At 44.8% G+C, this 12,709-nt stretch overlaps 1 protein-coding gene across 2 annotated transcripts in view; it reads left to right on the top strand.

Annotated features, from left to right (window-relative positions):
* LOC137601456 (teashirt homolog 1-like) overlaps nt 1-12,281 on the top strand; it is a 35,725-nt gene extending 23,444 nt beyond the window's left edge. For both annotated transcript variants that reach the window (XM_068323647.1, XM_068323646.1), the window contains one exon: nt 7,390-12,281. In XM_068323647.1, the coding sequence (XP_068179748.1) occupies nt 7,390-10,916 (3,527 nt within the window). In that variant the 3' untranslated portion in view covers nt 10,917-12,281. The remainder of the gene's footprint in view (nt 1-7,389) is intronic.
* The last annotated feature ends 428 nt before the right edge of the window (nt 12,282-12,709 follow it).

Raw genomic sequence — 12,709 nt, 5'->3', positions numbered from 1 at the left:
CATACAGCCTATACCGTGTAAGACACAGTAATCTGTAGGTGTCATGGTCAAGAGGGACAGGAACCCCTGGCTCCAAAGTGAATCACAAAAACGTCTCTCCTGCGCCTCGTATTTGTTCAGGAAAAACAAATGCTTAAACACACTCGCTTCCTGACGCACTTTGTTAGTTGTCGCAAGCATGTCACGCTTATCCAAATATACATATTTGCACATCGTCGAGCTCGCAGCGATACACTGATTATTCCTCTCGTCACTCCACGGCAAACCTGCATCTCTCTAAAGCATTCTTAGAAAAGGCAGGAGGGGAAAAAAAAAAAAAACATTCTGTACTCCCAATGCTCACACACTCCTCTGAAACCTTTCATCCTTTTCAAGTGCAACAACATCCCCACCAAAATGAACAGCTTCTCCATTGCTGTGTCGAAGCATTTTTTTTTTTCTTGCTCACTTCAAAGCCATTTGTTTACTCTGCAGCCTCCTGACATTGTCTGTGGTAATTAAAGGAGCGCGCTGAAATTTATGGTTTAATTATACAGGCCTTGTTATGCAGAGAAGACCAGGATGGGCTGATATGCTCAATAAAAATAAATAAATTCTATACGGGTTTATTGAACCCGCGTTTGCATGAAGGGTGCAATCGTTTCAGCCACTCAGGTGTGTGTATACGTTATTGTATTTATGTGTTCACGTGTATGTATATATGTGTGTATGTTTATTTATGTGTTGCCTACCTAGACAGCAGCAGCAGCAGCAGCTCATTGTGGAGTGTGAGTGGGTGAGAATGAAATTGAAAAAAAAAAAAAAAAGCCAGATGAATTGCAATCGATTGGCGCTGGTTCACTGTATTGATCCACCAGAATGTTAAAGCCTCCTGTACTCCATGAGGAACACTCAGTCAGTCACACGCCCCTCCACCAGCAAACACACGCCTGGATATACTGTAAATATCCTGTTGTACATGCATCTAAAAAGCTGAGATGATAGTTCCAACCTCAGCTTCATTGTGTATGTGTGTGTGTGTGTGTGTGTGTGCGTGTGTGTGTGTGTGTGTGTGTGTGTGTGTGTGTGTGTGTGTGTGTGTGTGTGTGTGTGTGTGTGTGTGTGTGTTCACATGCTCAGTAATGGAGAAGGATCTTGGCATTGGCCCACAAGCTGCTTCTCTGAACTGATCTTTTAGTTCGGTATAAATAGCGCTTGCTCTATAAATAAAACAACCGCACCTTTAACACTCACTCCCTCTCAACTACACACATGCTTATGTGTGTGTGTGTGTGCTTGTGTGTGTATGCCAGTGTGGATCTTACACCTGACTGTACACAATCATATGCAAAACAAACCTCCCATCAATCCATACATCATTCTGTGGAGGTCAGACAGAAGGATATCTGTGGGACATATTGGCATTTTTACATGACAGTGTGACCTGTACAAACCCAGCACTGTGTACCCACCTGACCTCTGACCCCTCCTTCCTTTTACTCAACAATATTCCAGTCAGCTGAATAGCCAATCTATAGTGTGCACATTTTGGTATTTGGCTGATGCTTTCATCCAGAGCTGCTTACAGGAAGTAGATGCCATCTTCACCAAAATGTTGATGGAGCAGCTGTAGGTTTTAAAAGTATGGAACCTGGTGACGGTCCTTCAGAGGCCATGAATATTTTTTCCCAGGTCTTCATGATCAGTTGTTAAGATACAATCCCAAGTTCATTCATCTTTTGAACCGCTTTATGTTGTCGTAGCGGGTCACGGGGAGCTGGAGCCTATCCCAGCTGTCTTAGGGCGTGAGGCGGGGGAAACTCCGGGCACAACGCCAGTGTGCCATGGAGCCTAGCAAATCCCAAGTTGCAGGAGAATATGCCTGTAGGCAGACCTACACAACAGAGTGCTGTTTCAGAGATCAGTGTGTGACTTCATGTGAGGTCGACTGTAAATCAAAATGACGTGAAGTGTTTGCATTTATCCGCTCACTGAATATCTGCCAATAATACAGAATTTCACTGCTAATCCTGTTTGCACAGCACTTATTCACATTCACACTACTTTCTGCATCAGCCCATTATGTGGCTATGTGTCTGAGGAACAACATGTCCCATCCGCCACTGTCTGCTGAGCTCAACTCAGGTTAGAAGTGTTTTGAAACGGGGTGGAGAGCGGGCAGGGAGATAAATTGGTACAGCGGGCTGGAATGCTGCAGCAGTTATTTAAGGCCCTGTAGGTGCTGCCTGGGCCATATGCTCCCATTATTCCGCTTGGGAGGGGCCTATGTGGGCATGAGAGAAAGAGTGGAAAGTGGGGGAGGAGGGTGGGAGAAAAAGGGAAAGAGGGAGTGATGGAGTGGGAGTGTGAAGAGAAAGGTAGGTAAGGAATTATTTTGAAGGAGAGCCCACTTATCAATCGTAGGGAGAATTTGAACAACGGGATCGCGGGAGAAGTCTGAGATGAGAAGGAATTAGCTTCCAAAGTAAATGATCGCCTTCAACCTCAATATCCGGCTCTTTCATTGCCATCTTTGCATAATTTATCTTGTCACATTTTTGAGGTGCGACGGTGTATAATTCACAAACTCCTGAACTTTTCAGCGCGATCTTTTTGTCTCAGGTTGGCGCTCCTCAATCATTTTCATCTCACGCACATAAAAAAAGAACATCTTTCCTCAGGGGTCGTCTTTTGTTGCCTGTTGATTTTTCACAAAATAAAATTCAAATTCCCACATCACAGTGCAACTCAAATGGTGTAGATATCTGACTATAACAGTCAGAGTGAAATATTATATGTATAATATAAATTTTGAGAGCAAACTGTGCCCCCTTAAACCTGACATTTTGTCAGCTGTAATGGGAGGATCGAAAAAAAAAAATTCTCCTGCAGATAGCTCAATGTTTATCAGTTCAGAAAACAAGGCCCAGCTGCAGCTTTGTTGTTCCCCTCATATCTCTTTCTCTCTCTGGTTTCTCCCTCCCTCTCTTCTTCTTCCCCATATCTGTACAGTCTCCTGTCAAACTGAGGCCTGTGTTCCTGATCAGGGCATTGCTCTCATGTTAGCCGCTTCACGGGAAGCACATCCCAGCATTCCCTCTGACACGCCGGCAGCAGCATTACCATAATTGGCTTTTCTACATGACGGGACAGAGGAAATAATAATGTCATTTTATTTACAGCCCTCTTGTCCCGGTCCGAGAGCTATCACCCCCTCCTCCCTCGTCATCCCTCCCTCCTCACCGCTGCGCTCTCTTCCCTCTCAGCACATACACTAACATACACCCCTCCTCCTTTACTTCTATCTTGTCTCCCTTTCTCCCCCCCCCCCCGCTCTCCTCCTCTCGCCGAGCAGGGTGTAAGTCTCGTTCTGCCACGGCGTGTAGGTCAAGCGATGGGTTTTTGATCAGCTCCTGTCCAAAGCCATCAGGGTTGAGAGGCACGTAATGGAGAGCCGGGTGACAAACAGAATCTTGGGAAGGAATAAGACTGCCAGTTTCCTATTAGGATCCAGCCTAAACGGCCTCTGCCTCCCCCCCGCCATCCGCCACCTACCTCCCCAGCATTTTCTGCCTCCAACCCTCTCCTGCACTGCCTAAATCAAATGAGTGAAGGGGCCCGTGATTGGACATTAGTGCCGCAAATGACTGTCGTGATTGCCCCCTCTTCCCAAACTCACATCAAATAAATAACGAAATGTGTGTAAATAAATAGAAAGAGGGGTGTTGGAGAAATGGGGCTGGTGGTGGAGGTGATGGCGAGAGGAGGCTGACTGGTTTCATCCCCTTCTTTTTCCTCTCTCGTTCTCCTCTTGTTTCATCGCCTTCCTGCCTTTCTTATCTGGTTTGTTTGGCTTTGACAGCGGCCAAATGGTGAAGCTCTGCAAGCCTGACAGAGAGTTTTATTGATTTAACAACCAGCATACTCTCAGCAAAGAAAAGGGAGAAGTCAAAAATGGGCAGGGCAGAGAAAAATAGCAAAGTTTTGAAGAGGATGGATATATTTTGGCTTTACTTCTTGCCAAAACGATGACGCCTGTGCTGGTCATAATTCTCTTGAGTATCATTTAGAACAATCAAGTCACAAATACAGTCAAGTTGTATGTGAGGGAGAATGTGTTAGAGATGATCTGTGCTTAGGTCAATCATGTCTCATGGTGAGGCCCAGCGTTGAGACAGGATGGAGGGCGTTCACCGCAGAGCAACATAACATCAAACTGTGTTTTGTGTGATAGAGAGCAACACACACACACACACACACACACACACACACACACACACACACACACACACACACACACACACACACACACACACACACACACACACACACACACACACACACACACACACACACTCAACTCAGGTCTGATCTGGAGAACTGGTGTTTAACACACAAACCTTGATCACAGTTTACTAATCCATAATACCACACAGCATTCTCTAATCTTATCCGAATCAAGTGTGCTTCATGGATACTTGAGTTGGTGTGGTGTTTCAGGAACTCTCATGTACAGTAAGTAAGAATTATAATAAATAAAGTGGATCAGAACAAAACACTTCAGCTCTTATCTTGAATCAAATAAGTGTCTTTTGGTTTGAGCAAAAGACACTTATTTGATATCAATGATACCATTGATATCAACTGCTAATGGTAACAAGAGGCTATTACAAGCCATTTGTGATGTTGGCAGATATGGGACACGTTTTATTCACAGTGCGGTTTCCGTATATGCAGGTATAGTGACTTCAGATCATACACTGAGACGCTAATTCCTGCTTCCTCTGTACGTATTGCTTGTGATCTGGCATGGCTGGTGGTGGGCTTGATCGCTGCTGCTTCTGACAGTGAGTCTGCAGTGCTATCCTGGCCACGCTGCCGCCTGTCTCCTTGATGGCGGTACGTCCCCGAGCAAAAGTGACAGGCGCTTTGGCGCCTGTGCAGATGGCCCTGCTCACAGCCATCACCCACTCAGTAAACCAAACCGCCAGGGACGGCACGCCAGCCCTGCCCCTTCGCAAGCCCGCCCCTATCTGCTGGTGTTGTTCCGCATATGTGCGTCCAGGCAGGACAAGAGAGGCAGCTTAATGTAGCGGCTATTAGCTGTTAATATGGCTTCTTTCTCAGGCTTGAAATTTAACATCCTGTCAGAATAGATGTGGCATCTCAAAACAGATGGGGAGATCATTTATTTCAGAGTAGCTTAAGCTGCCTTTCATTAGAGCTATTGTACATTTATGGTTGGCAAAACTGTCCACTTTCTGCCTGTGATTTTTACGGATGTCTGTCTCTGCCAGTCTTTTGTCTGTGTGCTTTTGATGTCTCCCTCTTTGTTGTTTCCATGACAACATGGCAGGACAGGCATTGATTGACAGGGATCGTCAAAGGGTTCCCTGGCGACCTGTTCATTGTTCCAAGCCCCTCCCTGCTGCAGTTTGCGTTTTGTCATACACCCAAGGATATTTCTGATCTGCTGCTTCTCAGTCCTCCATTCCGTGTGTGTATGTGTGTGTATGTGTGTGTGTGTGTGTGTTTGAATGTGTTAAGCACTACCAATTATTGGGGTTTATCTTTTTTTTTTTTCCGGCTGCCGATGATAGTGACTCACATAGGTAATTTTTATTGTGTGTTTGCACTGTTTGTGTGGGCTTGTGAAGAATGGATAGTCGCTCTGCAAGATGCTTTGTATATTAAATGGTTGATATGTATTGATAGCATCCTCTTCTAGAAACAGGTTAGTGAGGGGGAAGGCACAGTAACAGAAGACACTCTGCAGATGTGTTATAGAGAGTACAGCACATAATGCTAATCTGCTGTGTTAGGGATTTTCAGGAGTTTTAGAAACTGTCTCGGTCTCAGTCTGTCAGTGGGATTGAAGCGCAGCCAGGTTCTCCTGTAGTGCTCTCATTTCCCTGAAATCCTGTCAAGCGTTAGGGGAGTATGTTGCTCATTTGGAGAAGGGTGTATCAGTAGCACACAGCAAACTCAGACTTATAGGCAATATTATAGACGAAGGGTTCAGGTTTGCACTGTGAGAGCAAAGGTATACGAGTTTAAGGGTGCGTAAAGTGCACAGGCATGGGAAGGTGAGCATGCGGACAAACGCCTTCACACTCACTGAGGCGCTCGCATGCACACACACGCTGATCATCACACAGTCACAGTCGACGGTGCAGCTGCTCACCTCCCCCACCTCCTCCACCCATCTCCTCTCAGGCAGCAGTAAATGGTGCCAGTGTATATATATCAGGTATTATGTCCACTTAGATTATGATATGACAGGTTAGCGTGCCGTTTGAAGCTGACAGCACATCTGTTTCATCAGGAGAGACTGATACTGGCATCTAGGACACACATCTCACCATGCAGGAAGGAGATAAAGGAAGAAGCTAGGGGGCCGTCTTTCCTGTCTCCCTGCTTACCTCACCCCCCCCCTCTCTTCTCTTACACACCCTTCCTCTGCTCACTCTCTTTTTTCTGCATCTTCTTTTCATTCACTTGTTCCCCACCAACCACCTCCTGTCTATCCTACTTATTGATTCTTGCATTGTCTTTTGTAGCACGCACGCACGCACGCACACACACACACACACACACACACACACACACACACACACACACACACACACACACACGGTCTAACCTATCTTTGATGACTTTACACGTTTTACCTGTGAACCTGTTCCGTCTCAGTCTTGTTTATTTCTCCTTGTGCCTTAATTTCTGATCTTTTTTTTTTTTTGCTTTCCTCTCTTTTAGTATTTTTATGTATAAAGTCTCTGTTCCAACAATCATTGTTGCATTCTGCATTCTGCATCACAAATATCAGTTTAGCCAGTTCCTGCCATCAGCTCAAATGAAAATGATCTTCGGCTCATCAAAGTTTTTAAGAAATGCCACTATCTCTCTACATCAATATTTTGTTTCTTTTCCTCTCCAGTCAGTTGCATTACCTGAGTATGTGGGGAGCTGAACTGGATGGCAGCAAAGTTTACAAAAGAAAGTGAAAAAAAAAAAAGACCATGCAAACATGCAACTGGCTAACAAGGCTAAATGGCCAGTCATTTCCAACGGAACACGAGGCAGGACAACTGTCAGAGGCTCAGTGATTTATTTTTCCCTTGGAGGCTTTTTCACTGCTGGCCTCCAGAGCCACATGTGTGTAAAATACGCACAATTGTGAGCATACACGCATATAGGCATTTATGCATGCATAGAGGCACATACACACACTTACATGGGGATGCAAATAAAGGCCTCCAGTTTTCATCATTGAGTATTCATTGCATGTTATTTTGTCAGTCGGCCTGTTAGTGTGCTGTAAATATTTAATTTTGCTGAGCTGACCTCTTTCTCCTCTCTTGTATCCTCCTCTTTTTGTCTTTTCTCACTTGCTGTCTTTCTCTCCAGCATACATGCCCGAGGATGAGCTTAAGGCAGCCGCTCAAGATGAGGAAGAGCACCTGCAGGATGACGGCCTCTCATTAGATGGCCAGGACAATGAATTCCTGTGCAATGAAGAAGACGACGATGCAGATGGAGGCCAGACGACTAGTTACAGAGACTCTCCACTGAGCAATGGCACGAACCCTGATGCTGGATATGGATCTCCACTCAGTGATGCTAGTGACCGACTTCCAGACTTCAAGAGCAACTCTTCCAGGGATGGTCAGGATAGGGAAGGCACAGCTTTGCCCTTCCGCCCTAACAATGGCCTCTCTTTCCAGGACAGCCTGGCACAGATGAAAGCCGTCTATGCAAATCTCATCTCAGATGCCTCTTGGTCCAGCATCACAATGGACATCATGAAATCTAAGCCTGCTGCAGCTGGCAGTGTCAACAGTGCCCTCACGACTCCGGAGCCTGCGTCAACTGCTTCTTTATCTACAACGAACATAAGCAAGAGCAGTGTGGTTAACATGTCCACTAATCACCATAATGGCAGGAGCTCTAGCACCACTGTTAACCACACAGGCACCGCAAGTGGTAATACTAATGGAACAGCAGCGTCCTCTGTTAGCAGTCACAGTGCAACCAGTAGCAGTGGGAGCAACAGTGGTGGAGCCAGTAATGGTAGCGGTGTGGCATATGACTGGCACCAGGCAGCACTTGCTAAAACTCTCCAGCAGACCCCCTACCACCTTTTGCCAGAGCCCAGCCTTTTCAGCACAGTGCAGCTCTACCGACAGAACAACAAGCTGTACGGCTCTGTTTTCACAGGTGCAAGCAAATTTCGCTGCAAGGACTGCAGTGCTGCTTATGACACACTGGTGGGTTTAACAGTTCACATGAATGAGACTGGCCACTATCGAGATGACAACAAGGAAAAAGAGGAGGAGCAGGGAAAACGCTGGTCAAAACCACGCAAACGCTCTCTGATGGAAATGGAGGGGAAAGAGGATGCACAGAAGGTGTTGAAGTGCATGTACTGTGGCCACTCGTTTGAGTCACTGCAAGATCTCAGTGTTCACATGATCAAGACCAAGCATTACCAGAAAGTGCCTCTCAAAGAACCAGTGCCAGCCTTGGCCACTAAACTGGTGCCCAGTTCAGCTAAAAAACGAGCTATTCAAGATGCTATACTCTCCCCATGCTCCCCAGACTCGGTCCATGCTGGTAGTGGTGGTGGCAATGTATCCCTTGGGGATGCTGGCAAAGATGCAAAATCTGCGGCAAACCCTTATGTTACGCCAAACAACCGTTATGGCTATCAGAATGGTGCCAGCTACACATGGCAATTTGAGGCCCGTAAAGCTCAGATTCTGAAATGCATGGAGTGTGGAAGCTCTCATGACACACTGCAACAGTTGACTGCCCACATGATGGTTACAGGTCATTTTTTGAAGGTTACAAATTCAGCATCTAAGAAGGGCAAACAGTTGGTTTTTGATCCAGTGGTGGAAGAGAAGATTCAGTCTATTCCACTGCCACCAACCACCACCAGACTCCCGGTTCCCACTAGTATTAAGTCCCAGCCTGTGTCCCCTGCTCTGTCCTCTGGCTCAGAAGAAAAGAGGGAGGGATGTGAGGATGAAAAGGTGGAAAGTGGTGATCAACCAGAGAAAAAAATAAAAGAGGAAAAAGATGACTCAGGTGAAAAATCTGAGACTGACATCACATCATATAAGTACCTTAGAGAAGAAGACTTGGAGGAGACTCCAAAGGGGGGTTTGGATATTCTTAAATCCCTTGAGAATACAGTATCCAGTGCCATCAGCAAGGCCCAGACAGGAACACCCACATGGGGTGGCTACCCTAGCATTCATGCAGCCTACCAGTTGCATGGTGCCATGAAGAGCTCCAGTACTGTTCTACCCCCAATGGTCCAGAGTGTCCAGATGCAGCCAATATTTAATAGTGGACTACGTGGCCTAATGAATGACCCCAACTCAGTCATCCACTCACCTCAGAGCCCTTCCTCCCCAACCCCTCTCAGGAGCAATGTCACTGCCATGGAAGAGCTTGTGGAAAAAGTGACAGGGAAAGCTGCCACTGTGAAGAAAGAAAAAGAGGAAAAGATGGTGAGTGTAGAACGGTGCCGGGCCTCATCATTAGTAAAATCCCCCTCCCCTGCACTGAGAGAGCACAAAGAACAATTGGCTTCTCCCAATGACCTTTCTGTTGATAAACCTTCCGGAAAAAGAAGTAGCAGCCCGGGCAGTGTAGATTCAGAGTTCATCTGTAAGAAGGAGCCAAAAGAGAGCCTAGTAGATGGCCACAACAACCATTCAAAGAATGCCTCTGAGACATGCCAATCCCCGGTAACTAATGGTAACAGTCTTGGCATCATAACCGATCACTCACCAGAAAGTCCTTTCATCAATCCTCTCAGCGCACTCCAGTCAATCATGAATACTCACTTGGGCAAGGCCTCCAAACCAGTGAGCCCAGCTGCAGACCCACTATCCATGTTGTACAAAATCAGCAACAGTATGATGGATAAGCCAACTTTCAACCCAGCTCCTCAGGTCAAGTCAGCTGAGTCTATTAACCACTATCAATTGTATGAAAACAATGATCAGCCTATAGACCTGAGCAAACACAAATCCAACACTAACAGCAACAATAACAACAGCAGTAGAGTGCTCTTGACCAACAGTAGTGTAAATGGTAACAAACCACTCATATCCCTCCCTGACTCAGTCTCTTCTCCTCTGAGAGAGAATGCCCTGATGGACATTTCTGATATGGTAAAGAACCTCACTGGAAGACTTACGCCCAAATCTTCAACTCCCTCCTCTATCTCAGAGAAGTCAGACGCTGATGGTAGCGCATATGAGGATCCCCTAGAGGACCTCTCACCAGTCCAAAAGAGGAAAGGGAGGCAATCCAACTGGAATCCCCAGCACCTTCTCATCCTCCAGGCACAGTTTGTCTCCAGCCTGAGGGAGACCTCAGAAGGTCGCTATGCTATGACTGACTTGGGCCCCCAGGAACGGGTCCACATTTGTAAATTCACAGGCCTCTCCATGACTACCATATCCCACTGGCTGGCCAATGTCAAGTACCAGTTGAGACGGACTGGGGGCACCAAGTTTCTCAAGAACATGGACTCATGCCAGCCCGTGTTCCTCTGTGGTGACTGTGCCTCCCAGTTCAGGACTCCCTCCTCCTACATCAGCCACCTGGAGTCTCACCTGGGCTTCAGCTTGAAGGACCTGTCTAAACTGTCAGCTGAGCACCTACGGGAGCAGCAGGCTGCCTCAAAGGTGATCACAGACAAAATGGCATACGGCAGCCCCCTGTCAGCCTTGACCACACCAGAGGACGACACAGGCTCTGTGTACCAGTGCAGACTTTGCAATCGGACATTCGTCAGCAAACACGCAGTCAAACTGCACCTCAGCAAGACCCATGGTAAGTCTCCAGAGGACCACCTGGTGTTTGTCACTGCTTTGGAGAAACTTGAGAAGCTAGACAAGATGGAGAAAGTTTAAGTGGGGTCTGAAGCTGGGGGTAGAGACTGACAGTTGTGGAACTGATTAGAATTTCATTGCACTAAAATGACATTGTTCACAGTTACTGCACTGGGCCTAACTGAGCCACCAGAAAAAATCGGTCTTATAATTTTTTTTTTGTTGTGATAACTGCCTGACTGGACCATATCTTTTCATGTTGATTTGTTTTTGTTTTGCCAAGCTTTTTTACACTTATTTTGTAAAATATTTATATGCTATTTGTCTGATCTGTGCATGTATTTTAGTGAATCAAGGTTAAACACAAGATTTTAATCTTTTCATGGCAAAAATACAACTACTGCTTCAAAGGTAAAAGTGTTGAGAGGTTAAAGCATTGGTGGAAGAGAAAACTGTATAATACTTGATATGAAGAAGGTGGAAATTTAATGTATACACCAAAAGAATGAAAGACTGAAGAAGCACCTTAGACAGTGAATTTTGAATTTGTAAAGAGAACATGTTTTGAAATATCTTGCATTTGTCAAAATCAGATGATGATTTTCCATGATCAAGGTTTATCTTTCCTCCCCCTCCTTTTTGGGTTCCAGTCACTGCAATGTTTTTGATGATGAATGGCCTGCTCATAAATCTGTCAGTGTAAAAAAAGATCATGTGAACATTTGGAAACTGAAATGCTGCTTCTGGTTACGAGTCAATCAGTGAAAATGAATGGCCGTCAGTATGCAAGTTTGCTCAACTGTTCCTTGTTGTGAAGTATCACCTTATAGCAATTTTCCAGTTGTATGGTTTGTTACAACTTTCTCTTTCTTAACTGTGTCGCTTTATTCAACTGTAAAGAGAGCAGTCCACTACATGTAAATGATTACCAGTGACATGTCAGTACTCCATAAGACATATCTTAGCATTTGAAAAGGCTCAACATTCTTTGTATCTTAAGGTGTGTGCATTCTCTAACTTTTATATTGTCATTTTTATATACAAACATGATAAAAAAATAAAAACAGATGGTGTACATAGATATATGCTGTAGAGCTACAAAATGTCCTTTTTTAAAGAAAATACAAATTTAGCTTCTTTGGCTTGGTTTACAGAAATGATTTTAATTATACTTGCATCCAATTTGATGCATGAAATGGTGTGGAAAATAATTAAGCGATGCACAATGACTATACATTTCAATGTTTTATCAACAATATTGTAAAAGAAATTTTTTTAGCACCTATTAGTTTGTTTCATTTATTTCTCAATTGTAAAATAAACCCCAAAGCAGTTGTTAACAGTCATACATTTGTGGTTGTGTGTTCATTTGTCGTGGTGGTGCACTAAACTCAGTATGTATAAAACTTAACTCTGTAGCATTTGCTTTGCGGCCAATTAAAGCAATCAAATCAAAATCAAATCCTGAACCAGTGTAAGAGGATTTCTTTTCTTTGGTTATATATTTTTTTTGTATTGCCAAGGTGAGTGAAAATGTCTGTGTTGCATGTATTTTGTGTTGTTCCACAGGCCTTCCTTTATGTTTTCAAACTGTTAAGAAGAAACTAGTGTCATACTTGTAACTGATGACTGAGCCACATCATACTGCTGAAGATTATTAAAATGATAAAGATGACGTGGACGATAACCCTGTAAGGGTTCTTATTGTATCGTAAGAAACTCATGCTAGACTTGTGACTGGCCTTCGGAGGATCCGTTCTCAAAGAATCAGTGTTATATTAATGACAGCAGTGTACTTTTTCCTGTCTTCTTGGAACAAAATCAGATGGCTGTCTGTTCTGCTCGCTCCACACTGAACAAACCAATAGCTATGA

This window comes from Antennarius striatus, chromosome 9 (assembly GCF_040054535.1).
Source record: "Antennarius striatus isolate MH-2024 chromosome 9, ASM4005453v1, whole genome shotgun sequence".
In the NCBI taxonomy this organism is placed as follows: Eukaryota; Metazoa; Chordata; class Actinopteri; order Lophiiformes; family Antennariidae; genus Antennarius; species Antennarius striatus.
This window is presented reverse-complemented; position numbering and strand designations above follow the sequence as displayed.